This window comes from Leucoraja erinacea, chromosome 16 (assembly GCF_028641065.1).
Source record: "Leucoraja erinacea ecotype New England chromosome 16, Leri_hhj_1, whole genome shotgun sequence".
Taxonomy (NCBI): Eukaryota; Metazoa; Chordata; class Chondrichthyes; order Rajiformes; family Rajidae; genus Leucoraja; species Leucoraja erinaceus.
The window spans coordinates 27,498,310-27,517,019 of record NC_073392.1 but is presented as its reverse complement, the minus strand read 5'-3'; the positions used below and the strand labels follow the sequence as shown (position 1 = coordinate 27,517,019).

General features: G+C 43.7%; 1 protein-coding gene across 1 annotated transcript in view; it reads left to right on the top strand.

Annotated features, from left to right (window-relative positions):
• The window catches only part of LOC129704921 (collagen alpha-1(VII) chain-like), a 128,948-nt gene that overhangs the window by 40,726 nt on the left and 69,512 nt on the right, over positions 1–18,710 (top strand). Inside the window, exons 30-39 of the mRNA XM_055648330.1 lie at positions 1,658–1,693; positions 3,046–3,084; positions 4,487–4,522; positions 6,146–6,265; positions 6,860–7,069; positions 8,903–8,938; positions 10,837–10,881; positions 12,356–12,427; positions 15,108–15,152; positions 16,279–16,350. Of these exons, the coding sequence (XP_055504305.1) occupies positions 1,658–1,693; positions 3,046–3,084; positions 4,487–4,522; positions 6,146–6,265; positions 6,860–7,069; positions 8,903–8,938; positions 10,837–10,881; positions 12,356–12,427; positions 15,108–15,152; positions 16,279–16,350 (711 nt within the window). The remainder of the gene's footprint in view (positions 1–1,657; positions 1,694–3,045; positions 3,085–4,486; positions 4,523–6,145; positions 6,266–6,859; positions 7,070–8,902; positions 8,939–10,836; positions 10,882–12,355; positions 12,428–15,107; positions 15,153–16,278; positions 16,351–18,710) is intronic.

The window sequence follows — 18,710 nt, the reverse complement described above, 5'->3', positions numbered from 1 at the left end:
AATTATGAGAGGCCTAATTCAGCCTACTGAGTCCACACCAATCCCACCAGTCACCTGTACATTAGTTCTACGTAATCCCAGTTTCGCAACCTAAATGCTAGGGGCAATTTACAGATGCCAATTAACCTACAAACACGCACATCTGTGGAGTTTGAGGGGAAACCGGAACACCGGGAGAGAACGCATGCGGTCATAGGGAGAACGTACAAACTCTGTACAGGCAGCATCAGTAGTCAGGATTGAACCCGGATTTCTGGTGCTCTAAGGCAGCAACTCTACTTCTGTGCCACTTGTTGAGGCAAGTAGCCTTGAAGTGAATTGCATGCGTGCTGTACTGTTATAAGGTGGTAGTCAAGTCAAGTCAAGTTTATTTGTCACATACACATACGAGATGTGCAGTGAAATGAAAGTGGCAATGCTCGCGGACTTTTGTGCAAAAGACAAACAACAAAACAACCAAACAAATTATAAACACAATTATAACACACATATTCTTTTACATAATAAATAATAGAAGGAAAAACGTTCTGTGGAGTTAGTCCCTGGTGGGAAAGGCGTTTACAGTCCGAATTGCCTCTGGGAAGAAACTCCTTCTCAACCTCTCCGTTCTCACTGCATGGCAACGGAGGCGTTTGCCTGACCGTAGCGGCTGGAACAGTCCGTTGCAGGGGTGGAAGAGGTCTCTCATGATTTTGTTTGCTCTGGAGTTGCACCTCCTGTTGTATAGTTCCTGCAGGGGGGTGAGTGAAGTTCCCATAGTGCGTTCGGCTGAACGCACTACTCTCTGCAGAGCCTTCTTGTCCTTGGCAGAGCAATTCCCGAACCAGATGGTAATGTTCCCGGACAAGATGCTTTCCACCGCCGCTGCGTAGAAGCACTGTAGGATCCTCGGAGACACTCTGAATTTCCTCAATTGCCTGAGGTGGTAAAGGCCTTGCCTTACTCACCAGTGCTGAGGCGTGTGATGACCATGTCATATCCTCAGAGATGCGGACTCCCAGATATTTAAAACAGTTCACCCTATCCACAGGATCCCCATTTATACTCAATTGAGTGTACGTCCTCGGATGATGTGCCCTCCTAAAGTCCATGATCAGCTCCTTCGTTTTTTTGATGTTCAAGAGGAGGCTGTTCTCCTGGCACCAGAGTGCTAGATCAGCCACCTCCTCCCGGTAGGCCTTCTCATCATTGTCTGAGATCAGGCCCACCACCACAGTGTCATCAGCAAACTTAATTATTGAATTGGAGCTGAACCTAGCCACACAGTCATGTGTGTACAGGGAGTACAATAGGGGGCTGAGGACGCAACCCTGGGGCGATCCTGTGCTCAGGGTGAGGGACTTCGATGTATTCCCTCCCATCTTGACTACCTGGGGCCTGGCGGTGAGAAAGTCCAGGACCCAGGCACACAGGGAGGTGTTGAGCCCCATAATAATATTGAGCCCCATATAAGTAATATGGCACCATTAAGATAGCACCCTCCCTGGCATTTTTTATAGACATACAGGTAGGTGTTTCAGGCAAACTGGAGAGACGTGGTGATGGCCGATGCAATAAACTGCTGTATTGGGAGGATGGCAGGGTATGAGTGGTGTATCTCACCTTGACATTGGGTGTGTGGTTCAAGTATGTATCTCATGTGTTCTTGTATTTGCAGGGCGAGAAAGGAGACATGGGGCCCAAAGGTCAGAAAGTAAGTACCTTCAGCTCTGTCATGTTCATACATTCATAAGTTCTAGTTCGGCCAGTTAAATCTACTCCGCCATTCAAGTCAAGTCAAGTCAAGTCAAGTCAAGTTTATTTGTCACATACTCATACGAGATGTGCAGTGAAATGAAAGTGGCAATGCTCGCGGAACAACAAAACAACCAAACAAATTATAAACACAATCATAACACACATATTATTTTACATAATAAATAATAGAAGGAAAAATGTTCTGTACAGTTAGTCCCTGGTGAGAAAGGCGTTTACAGTCCGAATTGCCTCTGGGAAGAAACTCCTTCTCAACCTCTCCGTTCTCACTGCATGGCAACGGAGACGTTTGCCTGACCGTAGCGGCTGGAACAGTCCGTTGCAGGGGTGGAAGAGGTCTCTCATGATTTTGTTTGCTCTGGAGTTGCACCTCCTGTTGTATAGCTCCTGCAGGGGGCTGCGGATCCTGCAGATCATGGCTGATCTCTCTTTCCCTCTCAACTCCATTCTCCTGCCTTTGCCCAATAAGCACTGACACCCTTACTAATCAAGAATCTGTCAATCTCCGCCTTAAGAATATCCTTGACTTGGCGTCCACAGCCTTCTGTGGCAATGAATTCTCCAGATTCATCATCATCTGACTAAAGAAATTCCTTCTCATCTTCTTTATAAAAGTATGTCCTTTTATTCTGAGGCTATGGCCTCTGGTTCTAGACTCTCCTACTAGTGGAAACATCCTCTCCACATTCACTCTAACCAGGTATTTCACTATTCGGTAAGTTTCAATGAGGTCCCCTCTCATCTTTCTAAACTCCAGCGAGTACAGGCCCAATGCTGTCAACCGCTCATCATATGATAACTTAAACCTTCTCTGGACCCTCTCCGATGCCAGCTCATCCATCCTCAGATAGGGGGCCCAGAATTGCTCACAATATTCCAAATGGGGACTGAGCAGTGCCTTATAAAGCCTCAACATGACGATACGATGCAATATGATACGATAGAATTTTATTTATCCTTGGAGAGAAATTGATCTGCCAACAGTCATTAAAAAACACAAAATACATGAAATGAATTACAAATCATGAACCTGCATCCTGGTTTTTGTATTGTGTCCCCTCTAAATAATCTTAGCATTCACCTTCATTACTACTGATTCATCTTACAAATTAACTTTTTGGAAATCCTGCACCACCACTCCCAAACCTGCACCAGTACTCCCTATCCTGCACCAACATTCCCAAATCTGCATCAGCACTCCCAATCTTGCATCACGACTCTATTGCATAGTCAGTATATTTAAAAGCTGGAATGAAATAATGCATTGTTGCTTGTCTTGTTTGGTGACAGGGTTTTGATGGAAATCATGGTGTCCCGGGAACATCTGCTGTAAGTACAGAACATTCACAGTGTGTTTCAACCTTTGATGTTGCAAGCCTAAAATGCAGACAGCAGCATAGTAAATCGAGGAGGTCATACCACTCCTTGAGCCAGTTTGTTGTTCAGTGAGCTCATGGCCAGACTGTGCCCTAAAACCAAAAACCCATTTTCCTCAATATCTTTGCTTCACAAATCTCATGGAGTCAGTTATGTTTAAATCTGAGGAGATAGATTGTTATGAACCAGAGTCGCAGAACCACAGAGGTATCTCCCTCTGTATCTTTCCTCCCTCCAGCTTCACAATCCACAACTCCTCTAACCTCTCAGACCTACCTTTCTTATCTCTGGCCTTTGTACCAACCATCTGCTGATGGAAAAACTTCCCTCGCCAAGGCCAACTTATTACCTGTCACACTTTGTCTTGCCTTTTCCAGCTTTCTTCTTTCCTCTCCCCCCCACCCCCTTACAATCAGTCTGAAGAAGGGTCTCGACCCTTCCTAGGGTCCCTGGAACATCTAGAAATGTTACCTATCCATGTTCTCCAGAGATGTTGCCTGACCTTCTGAGTTACTACAGCACTTTGGGTCCTTTTGCGTATTGACCAGCATCTGCAGCTCTTTGTTTCTGCTGAGATATCTGTTAATTTCACCTATGAAATGCCTGGATCCGTTTTTTCAGCTCTTCCCCCCCCCCCCCCCCCCCCCCCCCCCCCCCCCCCCCCCCCCCCCCCCCCCCCCCCCCCCCCCCCAGTCCCAGACCCCTCTCATCATGAGAAATATTTTCTCTCTAACCATAACCTCTCCTCGATCTTCAGTTGAATTAACTCAACTTGACAAAGTTCAAAGTATGCTGCAAGGTTTCTGTAATCTCTTATAATTTATCCCTCGGAGATCAGGTGTTATTCTGGTACACTCTACCGCACTCTCTCCATGGTCGATGTGTCTTTCCTAAGGTGCGGGGCCCAAAAATACCTGTGGTGTTCTGACTGTGACGCATTATTACACCACCTAACATCTTTAGTTGAGAGAAGGAACTTAAAATGGACTTAAGAAGAAGCATAATTAACAAATAAGAAAGGAAATAAAGATTATTCAGAGTACGGAAGATGGAGAGGGAGAGCAGCCTTGTGATGGACAGAAGACCCCAGCACAAATATGTTTGATTGAATGATATGTTTTGAGTTATAAGCATGGAAACTGTCCCTTTGGACATAGAGCTGGTCTAATACCAAGGTGACAAGCATTATAGGGTAGATCAGTAAAATTCATCTTTCTCTCCCCCCCCCTCGAGCAACCATTCAGCCCCCTCCTCATGAGAAATACTTGCCTCTGTCAGTGACACTTATCCTGTAGCACCTTACCGTCATGTTGCTTGTTTGCAGAGGAGTAAGATGTTTCTTTTCTCTTTGCAGAATGTGGAACAAGCTTTGTTGAAATTTGGTATAAAGGTAACCCATAATGAATTAAGCTGCTCATTGAAGAACGAAAGAAAATTTCTGCTTTGTGCTTAAAATGTGTTCTGCTCATTATTTGTATGGCCTTGTCTTTTTCATAAGATCATAAGACATAGGAGCAGAATTAGGCCATTTGGCCAATCCAGTCTGCTCCACCTTTCGATCATGGCTGATCTATTTTTCCCTCTCACCCCCATTCTCCCGCATTCTCCCATCACCTTTGATGCACTTATTTATCCAGAACGTATCAATCTCCGTTTAAAAAAAAAACAATGACTTGGTCTCCACAGTCGTCTGTGGCAATGAATTCCACAGATTCACCACCCTCTGACTAAAGAAATTCCACCTCTTCTACATTTAAAATTTTCCCTCTTCACTGCTTCCCTCGTCATTGAACATAGGGAGCAGAAGCAATGGAAATGGGAGTTAGACATTCATCCCCATATGGCGGTACTAGCTTGGATGGGGTATTTTAGTCAGCATGGGCAGGTTGGATCAAAGGGCCTGTTTCTGTACTGCATGACTCTATGGTGACCATGCCATTCCTTGCCTCAGCGTTACTTTCTTGCACTAACACCATACTTCTCAATTCCCTTACCATGCCGACTAGTTCTATCTTACCCTACTTTCTTATCCACTCTCTGAACACTAGGGACAATTTTACAGAGGCCAATTAGCCCACAAACCCGCATGTCTTTTGGGGAGTGGGAGGAAACCGGAGCGCCCTTGAGGAAACCCTTGTGGTCACAGGGGGGAACGAGCAAACTTTGTACAGAAAGCACTCGAGGACAGGATTGAACCAGCGCCCATCGTTCTGTGAGGCAACGGCCCTACCAGCTGTGCCACTGCGCCACCGATATTCAACACTTGATTTGTCTCTATCTTGAATGGTCTCAGTTGCTCAAAGACTACTGCCTTCTTGAGTGGACAAAAAACAAATAATTATTATATTTGGTGTAGAATATTTTTCTCATCTGTCTTAAATGACTAACCTCTTATTTCAACACTGCATCTACACTGCCAAACCCCACGAGAATGTTGTATATTTCAAAAAGATCACCTTTGATTTGATTGATTGATTCATTGATTGATTGAAAGATACAGTATGGAAACAGGCGGTATGGACCAAGTCCATGCCGACCATTGATCATCCATTCACATTAGTTCCATGTTATCCCACTTTCTCATCCACTCCCTACACATTCTGGGTGATTTTACAGAGGCCAATTAACCTAAAAACCTGCACATCTTTGGGATGTGGGAGGACACCTTGAGCATCTTGACCAGGAACAGCTACTTCCCCTCTGTTATCAGGCTTCTGAACAGTCCTTCCATAAACTGGGGTACTGTCCGATTCTTCTCTATTCCATTGCAGACATTGGACTTCCCTAATAGAACAGATACGCTACAATGCTGAGAGCTATATTCTGCCCTCTGTATCTTCCCTTTTGCTCTATCTATTGTATTTGAATTTGACTTCATAGTATTTATGTATAGCATTATCCGATCTGATTGGATTGCATGCGGAGCAAAGCTTTTCACTGTAGCTTAGTAAATGCAAATAATAAACCTAAAATGATGCTTCAGTAATTTTTGGTTTTCCTTAAAATTCCTCAGATTTCGACACTGCAGGAATTGGAGGAGAATCGTGGTACGACTGTTCAGGGACTGCGAGGGGAGAAGGGACATATGGGGGAGAAAGGAGACACGGGCAATCGAGGCGTGAAAGGAGACGAGGTAATGTCCTTTAATATCAGATAATTGATCAAGGCACGTGTAGTCTTTTTTGACTGGACAGCACGCAAACAAAAGCTTTTCACTCTAGCTCTATACACGTGATAATACTGAACTAAAATAATTATAATAAGTACAAGAGTGGTGAGAATTAATTAAAAGATGACAAATGTGCAACACTGGCGTGCCTCGGGAATCGTTACTAGGCCCATTGCTGTTTGTAGTTTATATCAATGATTTGGACAAGAATGTATGAGGCATGGTGAGTAAGTTTACATATGACACTAAAGTGGGTGGTGTCGTAGACAGTGACAACAGTAATGAAAATCTAGTTTCTTTTTATTAGCTGCACAAGCGGGCTGAGAAATGGCTAATGGAGTTTAATGGAGATAATTGCGAGGTTGCATTTTGGGAAGTCATACCAGGGCAGAACGTTCATAGTGAATGGTAGGGCCCTGGGGAGCGTTGTAGAGCAGATGGATCCAGGAGTTGACCACTTATAGTTTTCCACTAAGTGAGAAATTCGATTACCTGAGGTGAGCTGACGCTTTGTATTTATTGATCACAAGTTTTCAATCCCTTCACTTGACTTTGCAGGGATACATCGGGATTCCGGGAGAAAGAGGATTCAAAGGAGACAAAGGAAGCCAAGGTGTTCCTGGACTTGAGGGGGCACCAGGCCGTGCAGTGTTTGAACGAGGCCCACAGGGTCCTCCAGGACAGTCCGGTGAACCGGGAAAGCCAGGACTCCATGGATTACCAGGCCAGACTGGAGAGAAGGGGATTCCAGCAGAGCCCGGAGAGAAGGTGAGGGGAAGGCTGTGAGTCTCACTCTATCTGTGTCTCTAACTGTCTACATTTCTGTTTATCTCCCCCTCCCTCTCTCTCCCCCGTCTCTCTCTATATATGCAGTATCTCCGTCTCTCTCTATATCTGTGTCTTTCTCTGTGTGTCTCTATATCTGTGTCTTTCTCTGTCTCTCTCCCTCTGTCTCTCTGTCTCCCAACACCTCTCTGTTTCTGTGTGTGTGTCTCGGTGTCAATACAAAATTGTTTGAAGAAAGTTAACAGGATGATGATAGATGGTTGTTCCTCAGGCTGTAACAAGTGGTGCAACAAGCAGAGAGATTGGTGCTGGGTCCACTGTTCTGTTACTTATATTAAGGATGTCGATGTGAATGTAGGTGTCTTGTTAAGTTGATGGATGGCTTTAAAATTACTGGCAAAGTGAACAGAGGTGGAATAGTAAACAGTGAAGAAGGTTATTCACGTTTACAACTCAACTGGGTCCATGGTAAGATAAATACAGGATTTGCACAGTAAATGGTAGGCCCCTGGGGAATGTTGTAAAACATAGAGGTGCAGCTACATGAATTCATGGAGGTGGCAACACAATTGTACAAGGTGATGAGGCAGGTGTTTGGCATACTAGCTTTCATCAGTCTGGATATTGAGGATAGGAGGTAGAAGTTATGGCTGTACTAGATGTTTGGAATGTTGCATTCTGTTCTGTACACACTATTATAGGAATTAAGTAATTAACCTAGAAATTGTGCAAAAAGAGTAACGAGTATGTCTCGAAGGTCTGAGTTATAAGGAGAGGCTGGATCATCCAAGATGTTTTTTTCCCAGTAGCATAGGAGACTGAGATGTGTCCTGAAGGGTTGGCGTGAAACATGGGACTGAACCGTAATGGGTTGGAATGGAGCCAGGGAATTGAGCTCTGAAGGGTTGAAAGGAATCATGGGAACCGGAGCCCCCTTAAGTCGGAAGGGAGTGCAGCAAACATAGTCTGGTGAACCCGATGATGAACCATCAGTATTTTCAAATAGTCGGAGAGCAGATTATCAAAATTTTATCATTAATTATATTTTATTTTGCACGGGAGATGTTTGTAAGCATGAAGTAACAACAATGGCAAGAGATCAATAGAATATCTGGGTATTGGTAAATACTGAGACCATAGAGATTATACAATTGACCATGAAATGGATGAAGAGCTGAAAAAGGAAAGCATCAGATAGAGTTCAATCAGGTACAGAGAGAGATGTGGTGTTTGAATAATAAATTGGAATAAGAAGGAGAGGAATAATTGATAAAACCAGATAGCGCAGCAGTGGAGTTGCTGCCTTACAGCACCAGAGACCCAGGTTTGATCCTGACTACTGGTGCTGACTATAGAGTTTGTACGTTATCCCTGTGACCGCGTGTATTTACTTCGGGCGCTTCGGTTTCCTCCCACATTCAAAAGACATACATGTTTGTAGGTTAATTGGTTTTGGTAAAAACTGTAAATTGGCCCTCTTGGGTAGGAAGGGGCTGGTGTACGGGAATCGCTGGTCGGCACCTGTATCTGTACTGTATCTTTTTTTTAAAAACCCTGAAGTTACACATTTTAACTTCAAAAATAGTTACCTTTGTGGACAGACAATTTTCTGTCTGTCCACAAAGGTAACTATTTTTATTTTGACAAACGAGTTGAGTCATAATCCTTAGCATTAAATAGCCATTTTATTGTATGGGCAACTTGACATGTTTTATACGTTCAATAAAGAGCCATATAGAAATTCCTTTTGGGAGAGGACATGGAAAACCAACAAGTAAAACGTTGCCTAAAAGAGAATATTTTTTTTGGTTACAGGGTAATAGAGGGGATAAAGGTGATCGAGGCGATTCAGTAAGTATTGAAATTCCATCTTAGTGTCTCACAGTTTTTGGAGTGTATGGTGGAGTTTATTGTCATATGCACAGGGACGGGGAGGTGCAGGTACACTGCAAAACCCGCTTGCAGCAGCATCACAGACACATCAGCTCAGAAAACATACAAAAATGTAAATTACACAAGATGGTGAACAGAAAAAGACTGTGCCAAAAATATAAAACATCAGTGCAAACTCAATTTGAAAACAAGTCTATGGTAGTGCAAGAGGTAGTCCGTTGTGTTCCAATGTCTAGGTAGGATGGGGTTGTGCAGGTAAGTTCAAGAACCTGATAGTAACTATTCCTGAAACTGGTAATGTGGGACTTCAAGCTTCTGCAACTCCTGCCTGACTGTAGCAGCGAGAAAAGGAACAGTGGCACAGCGGTAGAGTTGCTGCCTTACAGCGCCAGAGACCCAGGTCGATCCTGACTACGGATGCTGTCTGTACGGAGTTTATAAGTTCTCCCCATGACCGTGTGGGTTTTCCCTGGGTGCTGCGGGTTCTTCCCACACTCCAAAGACGTACAGGTTTGTAGGTTAATTGGCTTCGGTAAAATTGTAAATTGTTCCTTGCGTATTAGATAGTGCTACTATATGGAGATCACTGTTTCCGTGCTGTATCTATAAACTAAGCGAAAAAGAGGGCATGGCATAGATGGCAGGGATCGTTTGGTGATAGATGCCATCTTCTTGACGTAGATGCATCGATGGTGGAGAGGGCTGAGTTCATCACGGGCACAATCCTTACCACCATTGGAGCATGTGAGCCTTGCTCACATTTATATATTCGCAGTCGCATATTGAAATATCCCCAGGCCTTTGGGAGCAAAAGGTGTGCGCCAACCTAAAAGGTATGGTGAATCCGGAAAGGTTATTGGAGATGAAGACAGCAGTGGAAAATGTCTAGGAATAGAATACAAGAGAGCTCTGCATTCAGTACTGAATTTCTCAAATTGTCCAAAGCACAAGGACCTTGCCAGTTAAAGTATCTATAACTGTATATATAATTGAGCAAAATGGATTGTAGTGTCATTACCCTCCTTGACATCTTTCAGACCTAGACCTAAGAGTCCAACTGTACATGAGGGGGATCCTCATTGAAACTTATAGAGTAGTGAAAGGCATGGATAATGTGGATGTGGAGAGGATGTTTCCACTAGTGAGAGAGTCTAGGACCAGAGGCCATAGCCTCAGGACGTGCCTATGCAAAGGAGATGAGGAGGAATTTCTTTAGTCAGAGGGTGGTGAATCTATGGAATTCATAGCCACGTACGGCTGAGTAGGCCAAGTCAATGGATATATTTTTAAGGCACAGATTGACAGATTCTTGATTAGTAAAGGGCCTGTTCCACTTACGCGACTTTTTCGGCGACTGCCGGCACCCGTCGCAGGTCGCCGAAAATGTTCAACATGTTGAAAATTCAACGGTGACCAGAAAGACGCTACAACTCTTTGGGTGACTAGGAGACGACTCACGACCATACAGGCGACACCCTGGCGAAATGTCGCGGCCTGTATGGTCGTGAGTAGACGCCCAAAGAGTCGCACCTTGTTCTAGTCGTTCTGGTCGCTGCTGGATTTTCAACATGTTGAAAAATTTCGGCGACCTGTAATGACCGGCAGTCACCGAAAAAGTTGTGTAAGTGGGACAGGCCCTTCAGGGTGTCGAGGGTTATGAGGAGAAGGCAGGAGAATGGGGTTGAGGGAAAAATTAGCCATGATTGAATGGTGGAGTGGACTTGATGTGCTGAAGTGCCTATTTCTGTTCCTATAACTTATGAGCTTTCATTTACATTTCCATCTCCTTGCATTGGCCTAGATTGTGCAAGTGTAAGTTTTCATTTCATTGACAATGAGTTATGTTCCTATTGCAGGGGCGAGATGGTCAACCTGGCCCAAGAGGTCCTCCTGGTCCCAGGGTAATTATCATCACCGTTTAACTTATCTAACTAAATGAAATTAAGATTTTTTTTCTCCATGCCATTGGGTTTTCTCCATACCATTGGTTATTTGCTTCCTCAACATTAATGATTTAAACTGTTCTCTGTTATCTTTAGAATTATAATGTAGTTTAACACCTTGGCATCTAAAATGTGATTAGATAAAATGCTCAGGAATGATGTTCTTGTGTTGGTAAGAAAGCATGAAAGGAAGCTGATGTATTCTACTGACCTACTGTCCACATAGCATTTGAGAACAATAACAATACGATAAAACTTTATTTATCCCAGGAGGGAAATTGATTTGCCAACATTCATAAAAACGCAAAATACATGTAACATGAAATTAAAGTGTTTAAAGGATTGGGGATCTGCAAAGGTTGGGGAGGGTGAGGAGGTGGGGGAAGGGGGTCCGTCTCAGTTCACCCCACGACAGAAGGAGGGAGGAATGGTTTAGTTTGATAACCCCAGGGAAGAAGGATCTCCTGTGGTGTTCTGTCCTGCATCTTGGTGGAACCAGTCTGTTGCTGAAGGTGCTCCTCAGGTTAACCAGTGGGTCATGGAGAGGGTGAGCTGTATTGTCCATAATGCTCCGCAGTTTGAGGAGCATCCTCCCCTCCAAGACCAACTCCCATGAATCCAAGTCTGCCCCCAGGACAGAGCCAGCCTTCCTGATGAGTTTGTTAATCCTATTGCCATCTGCAGCCTTTGCCCTGCTACCCCAGCACATGCCAGTGAAGTAGATGGCACTGGCTATCACCGGCTAGAACATCTGTATCATCTTACTGCAGATGTTGAAGGAGCAGAGCCTTCTCAAAAGTACAGCCTGCTTGGTCCCTTGTACAGGGCCTCAGCATTCCTGGACCAGTCCAGTTTACTGTCCAGGTACGCTCCAGTGTATTTGTACTCCCTACTAAACTTCCCAGTTACTCCATTGATGGAAACAAGGGGTAGGGTTGTTGCTCTCCTCCTAAAGTCCACCATTAACTCCTTAGTCTTGTCAGTGTTGAGCTGCAGGTGATTCTGCCCACAACACTCAACAAACGGGTTGACCACACCTCTGTATTCAGCTTCCCTCCCCTCACGGATGCAGCCCACAAATGCAGAGTCATCTGAAAACTTCTGTAGGTGGCAGGAGGTTATATCTGAAGTCTGAGGTGTAGATGGTGACAGGAAGGGAGAGAGGACTATCCCCATGTCTACCAGAGCATAAGAGAATATGGCCTTTTGGACCCTCAACCCTGTGCCAGCTGTCTGTGATTGCTTCCAATAGAGAGGAAAATGAGAAAGAGGATAAATGCAATGGATATAATTGGTAGGTTGTTGTCCTGGAGAGAACTGGTCTATTGGGTAGTTAATGCACGATTATTTTTCAAGCAAATATCTTTTCAGTGAGGAAAAACTATTATTTGTGGAATATTTGGCTTACGATTTGTCTGTGGCCTTTACTCAGGGTGACAAGCCAGAAGGACCTGACTTTGGACAAACTGGAGAAAGAGGACTTCCAGGACCACAGGGAATAAAGGTCAGTATCGGGAAAGCCAGGGTTAAGGTTGGGAATTTTAGAGCCTGCTATTTACATGGTGGAAGAGTTAGTTTTGCCAGGTTCCATCAAGCTCCTAGTGTCAAAGATGCTTCATCCTGTGGCTATCTTTCTTGATGTAATGAATATAAAACATATAGAAGATTGGTATTAGCTAGGTTTACCAGTTTGCTGACAGCGTTGAATGCTGGCTCATGTTTGTTTCAAGAAACAATCCTTCCAAAATTGCATTCAAAAGTCCATTTGAACTGCATTTGTTCAAGGTCTGACATCAATCATTGAAAGGCATAGGCTGTTTTGTGTCGGGAAGAACTGCAGATGCTGGTTTACACAATGATAGACAAAATGCTGGAGTAACCCAGCAGGATATGCAGCATTTCTGAAGAGAAGGAATGGGTGACATTTCTGGTCGAGTCCCTTCTTCAGACTGAAAAAAACGTTTCGACCCTTCTCTCCATAGATGCTGCCGGCTTGGCTGAGTTACTCCAGCTTTTTGTGTCTAGTAAGATTGTTTTATTCCCTTAATTTATCTCTCATCAAAACGTTGGTAAACCTCTAACAAAAAGATTAGGTATATTGACCATTAACTTTATTTTTTCCCCCGACAGCAATGTCCGTAGACCAGAGGGATAGCAGTGTGTGTCTCTCTACTCACCCAATATGTCCGTCAGAGCAGCCATCCCACCGTCGCCACTTAAACTGTATAAAAAGCAGCGGCTCAAAACATTGCTGATTGGGCAGATCTGCCCAGAAACCACCCCTTTCACACTCACCCTAGCCCTGGGATACAAAGTTTTCAGAGCCCTACAGTCACCCCAGCCTGCCCGCAAACCTCTGAATGAAAGACAAAGCTCAGATGTTCTCTTCAGCAGTGGCGTCCCAGAGTTTCCCAGCACCTGGCCCAAGTTTCAATTTAAACTCGGGTAAACTGGGTTTTTATTAAAAAAAACCCAAATACAATTGGCCCTTAATTGTAAATATGACAATGTTTTCCTATATTGTACGGTAGACTATCATCCGGTGCAGATACCATAATTTATTGGAAAAATATGAATACAGGAACACAGGGGTTAGTTAAAAATTGGAGTCATATCCCATCTACATCTCACACTCTCTCGTTGTGTTTCTAAGAAATGTCATTAAGGACATGTTATGTGTTTTTGCTGGACTGAAACCAACCCATTTACAATGTAAAGTTGTAGGTAACTTTTTAGGAGAATACTTGTGATGTAAAGAACCTGAAATTAATTTCATTTACATAACACACAAAAATAACTGGTCTTAATTACCAATGCAGCTTGTGAACTTATTTGCGGGTGCGGCAGCATCTATGGAGCGAAGGGTTTCGGCCCGAAACGTTGCCTATATCCTTCGCTCCATAGATGCTGCCGCTCCCTCTGAGTTTCTCCAGCACTTTTGTCTACCTTCGATTTTCCAGCATCTGCAGTTCCTTCTTGAACTTGTGAACTTATTTTGTGAACTTCCCCACTGAAAGCCTCCCATCTTTGGGAAGCATATTGCATGGGTTAGTACAAATACACTTAAAACTCTGAATAGCAACACGCCACGAAGGAGCTTCCATTGATTCATTTATCAAGAAGCTATAGTAATTCAGCGGGACAGACGGCATCTCTGGAGAGAAGGCATAGGTGAAGTTTCCGGTCGAGCCCCTTCTTCGGATTAAACCTGCATCTACAGTTCCTTCCCATTTATAATTTATAACATTTATAAAATTATAAAATAAAACGTCCCATTTACAACATTGTTTTGACCAATTGCTCTCTAACGCGGACAGACTGGGTGGAAAGTGATGCCTGAGAAAATCCCCTGTATAAACGCATCAGCCTTCAATAACATATTAATTTGTCGGATGTAAATCCTGAGACGGGACACCTGTCCCATATATCTGCTTCTCCATAAAAAGTGCATTAACCTAACAAGGATTCATGGCACCGTTTCAATGTGAAAAGTTAAAGTTCTGAAGGGAACTAATGAACTCTCGCCAATGAGCTTTCCCCACACTGCATGGTTCATTCTTTTTGCCACTGTTTCTCAGATCCCCGGTGAGTACATTTTGCTCCTTAACAGTGAACTGTTAGATCACTGTAAAATTTTCCATTAAGATCTAACTAATTTTCAACATTTCACTTCTGGCACTCAGGTCAAACCCACGAGTTACTCACGAGTCACTACGGTAAACTCACGGGCTACTACGGTATTACAACGAGTTTACAAGTTTCAAATTTTTCCTTCAAGAGTAAACTTGACTAGAGGAAATCTTTCAACATGTTGAAAATTTTCCATGAGTTAACGTTTCCCGAGTACCTGCCGTTAGCGTTACGAGTCGCTAAGTTACATCCACGAGTTCCGACGTTCCCGCTATGTTAATTCTACGTGGTTACCACGAGTTTGATTTGTTTTTAACTCTGGATCACTCGTGGGTGGATTCGCACTGTGAGACAGGGGTTTCAGTGCGCATGGACAGTTAAGCTGAAGGGCCTATTTCCATGCTTTATGACAAAATTCCCACCTTTTGATCGGGTGTCATGGATTCAACAGTGACCGCTTCAATCGTCTTCCAAGAGAACTTACTCATTGAAACGCCTAAACAAATCAACTTTCTCGTGTGTATCCCTGTATCACATTATCTTCTTCCTTGCAGGGCGACCATGGACCAACAGGACCAGTTGGACCCAAAGGAGATAAGGTCTGAGTATAGTAAGTTCCTTATAGCCTACTACTGTTACACCAAGACCATGAAATAATGAGTTAAAACTGGCAACAAAAAAAATCCCCGCTATTGTAGCATCAGATTCAGTCATGCTAGAGGACACCTTTCTTGACAATGTTTTATTTCAAGAAATGTTATTTAACAATTAATGTTATTTAATGGAACTTTTAAAAGCCTCCTTCTCTGGTTATATTTCTTTTAGCAGTGGTGTGACAGTACTATAATAGTTATGAAATTGCCGGTTATATAACGGTGGTTATGTTGCTAGATGATAGTAAACTGGAGACTTGGACAAATGGTCTAGCCACTTGGCCAACATGGTTTAAGGTGAGAATGGAAAGATTTAGAAATCTGAGGGACAACTTCTTCACACAGTGGGTATGTGGAAAGAACTGCCGAAGGAGGTAGTTGAGGCAAGTAGTGTAACAACATTTCAAAGATATTTGGATAAGTACATGGATAAGAATGGTTGAAATGGATAAGCACCAGAGACGTCCTCTAAAACCACCTTTAAATGGGCAAATGGGACTAGATAGATGGAGCATCCTGTTTGGCGTGGATGAGTTGGGCCGAAGGGCCTATCTTACTCCATGACTATCATCAGGGGTTCAAATCCCAGTAACTATGAATTTAAATACAATTTATTAAATATTTCGGCAATAAAATGTGTTTTTGTTAGTGCCAGAGTGGTGACTCTTTGCATACCTTGTGTATGCAAAGCAAAAAATCATGGACGTGTCACATGTGATAATAAAATATCATTCAAATTTGATGCAATTGGTGTAAAAGCCCCATCTTGTTCACCATTGTAGGGAAGAAAATGTTTCTGCATTGATTTGCACACCGTCTCTGAAATAGCCCATCAAAGCATTCCGTTCAAGTGAAGTTATGGGAGGATGGTAAATGTTGCTGTCACCAGAAATATCTCCAGGATGGCTTCATGAATGATTGGCCCGACATACTGTGCCGATGATCACTTGAATGTTCTCGAGTGATGAGATCAGAGTAGAGTCATTGCAATGTTTTCTTTGATGTTCAAATACATGATTTATGATTGTTGTTGACATCCACTGTATCAATAAAATTGAGCTATTGATTGTAGGGTGATGCTGGAGCCAAAGGAGACCGAGGTGAAAGGGGTGAAGCTGCCGAGAAGGGCAGGGATGGTCTTCCGGTGAGTATCCACTGGGGTAAACAAAGGCAAGCCATGAAGTTATTACTGTGAACATCTCAGGGAACCTTTCACTGTGATGATTTGGTGATGTTTAAGGCCGATGCCGGAGGCTCCAATCGATGCAAGTCCACAATGCATGGCTTGGAGCCTGCAGCCAAGCACAGCCAAGTAACTGGTGAGAACGCTTGTGCCTGGTTTCACGTTAACTCCAAAATGCTTGGAAACTGTTCAATTGTTATAATTTAACCGAGACTCAACATTCAACCCAGAGAGTTTAGCTTAGTTTAGTTTAGTTTATTGTCACATGTACGGAGGTACAGGGAAAAGCTTTTTTGTTGCGTGCTATCCAGTCAGCTGAAAGACTATAGATCATTACAATCAAGCTGTCCACCATGCACAGATAAAGGGAATAACGTTTAGTGCAAGTTAAAGTCAGATTACAGATAGTCCGAGGGTCTCCAATAAGGTAGAGTACCTCAGGACTTTACTGGACTTTATCTTGCATCATGTATCAGTACATGACAAAGGGATTTAGATTTCTAGATCACTGGAAAGTCTTCCGGGGCAGGGGTGGCCTGCACAAAAGGGACAGGTTGCACCTTAATAGAAAGGGAACTGATATTCTGGCAGACGGGTTTGCTAGTGCTACGCGGGAGGGTTTAAACTAAAAAGTGTGGGGGGGGGATAGGACCAAATGCAAGGGGCAGAGGGCCATAAAAAGAGGACAGAAGCAAAAGGTAGAAAGGAGATAAGAAAAACTAACCAGAAAGCTTTGTGCCAATGCGAGGATCATTCCAAATAAGGTGGAATACGCAGTTAGTAGTTAAGGGATATGATATAGTTGGAATTGCGGAGACATGGTTCCAGGGTGACCAAGGCTGGGAGCTCAACATGCAGGGGTATTTGATATTCAGGAAAGATGGACAGAAAGGAAGAGGAGGTGGGGTGGCATTGCTGGTTAAAGAGGAGATTAATGCAATAGCAAGGAGAGACATTAGCTTGTATGCCGTAGAATCGGTATGGGTAGAACTCTGAAATAGCCAAGGGCAGAAAATGCTTGGTGGAGTGGTATACAGACCATCAAACAGCAGTAGGGGGGGTCGGGGATAGCATCAAGCTGGAAACTAGGGATGTGTTTAGCAAAGGTATAGTGGTTATCATGGGTGACTTTAATCTACATATAGATTGGGCCAACCAAATTGGTAACAGTGCTGAGAAGGAGGATTTCATAGAAACATAGAAAACAGGTGCAGGAGGAGGCCATTCGGCCCTTCGAGCCAGCACAGCCATTCATTGTGATCATGGCTGATCGTCCCCAATCAATAACCCATGCCTGCCTTCTCCCCATATCCCTTGATTCCACTAGCCCCTAGAGCTCTATCTAACGCTCTCTTAAATCCATCCAGTGACTTGGCCTCCACTGCCCTCTGTGGCAGGGAATTCCACAAATTCACAACTCTCTGGCTGAAAAGGTTTTTTCTCACCTCAGTCTTTAATGGCCTCCCCTTTATTCTAGGACTGTGGTCCCTGGTTCTGGACTCGCCCAACATTGGGAACATTTTTCCTGCATCGAGCATGTCCAGTCCTTTTATAATTTTATATGTTTCTATAAAATATCCCCTCATCCTTCTAAACTCCAGTGAATACAAGCCTAGTCTTTTCAATCTTTCCTCATATGACAGTCCTGCCACCCCAGGGATCATTCTCGTGAACCTATGCTGCACTGCCTCAATCACAAGGATGTCCTTCCTCAAATTAGGAGACCAAAACTGTACACAATACTTCAGATGTGGTCTTACCCAGAGCCCTATACAACTGCAGAAGAACCTCTCTACTTCTATACTGAAATCCTCTTGTTATGAAGACCAACATTCCATTAGCTTTCTTCACTGCCTGCTGTACCTGCACGCCAACTTTCAGTGAACGGTGTACAAGGACACACAGGTCTCGCTGTACCTCTCCATTACCTAACCTAACCCCATTGAGATAATAATCTGCCCTCTTGTTTTTGCCGCAAAAGTGGATAACCTCACATTTATCTATATTATACTGTAACTGCCACGCTTCTGCCCACTCACTCAACCTGTCCAGGTCACCCTGCAACTTCCTAACATCCTCTTCACAGTTCACACTGCCACAAAGTCAGCTTTGTGTCATCCGCAAACTTGCTAGTGTTGGAATTTATTGGAATGTACACAGGATGGGTTTTTAAAACCAATATGTAGAGGACCTAACTAGAGGGCAGGCGATCGTAGACGGAGTATTGTGTAATTAGGAGGGATTAGTTAGCGATCTTGTAGTGCAAGGCCCCTTGGTCAACAATGACCATAATATGTTGGGATTCTGCATTAGGATGGAGA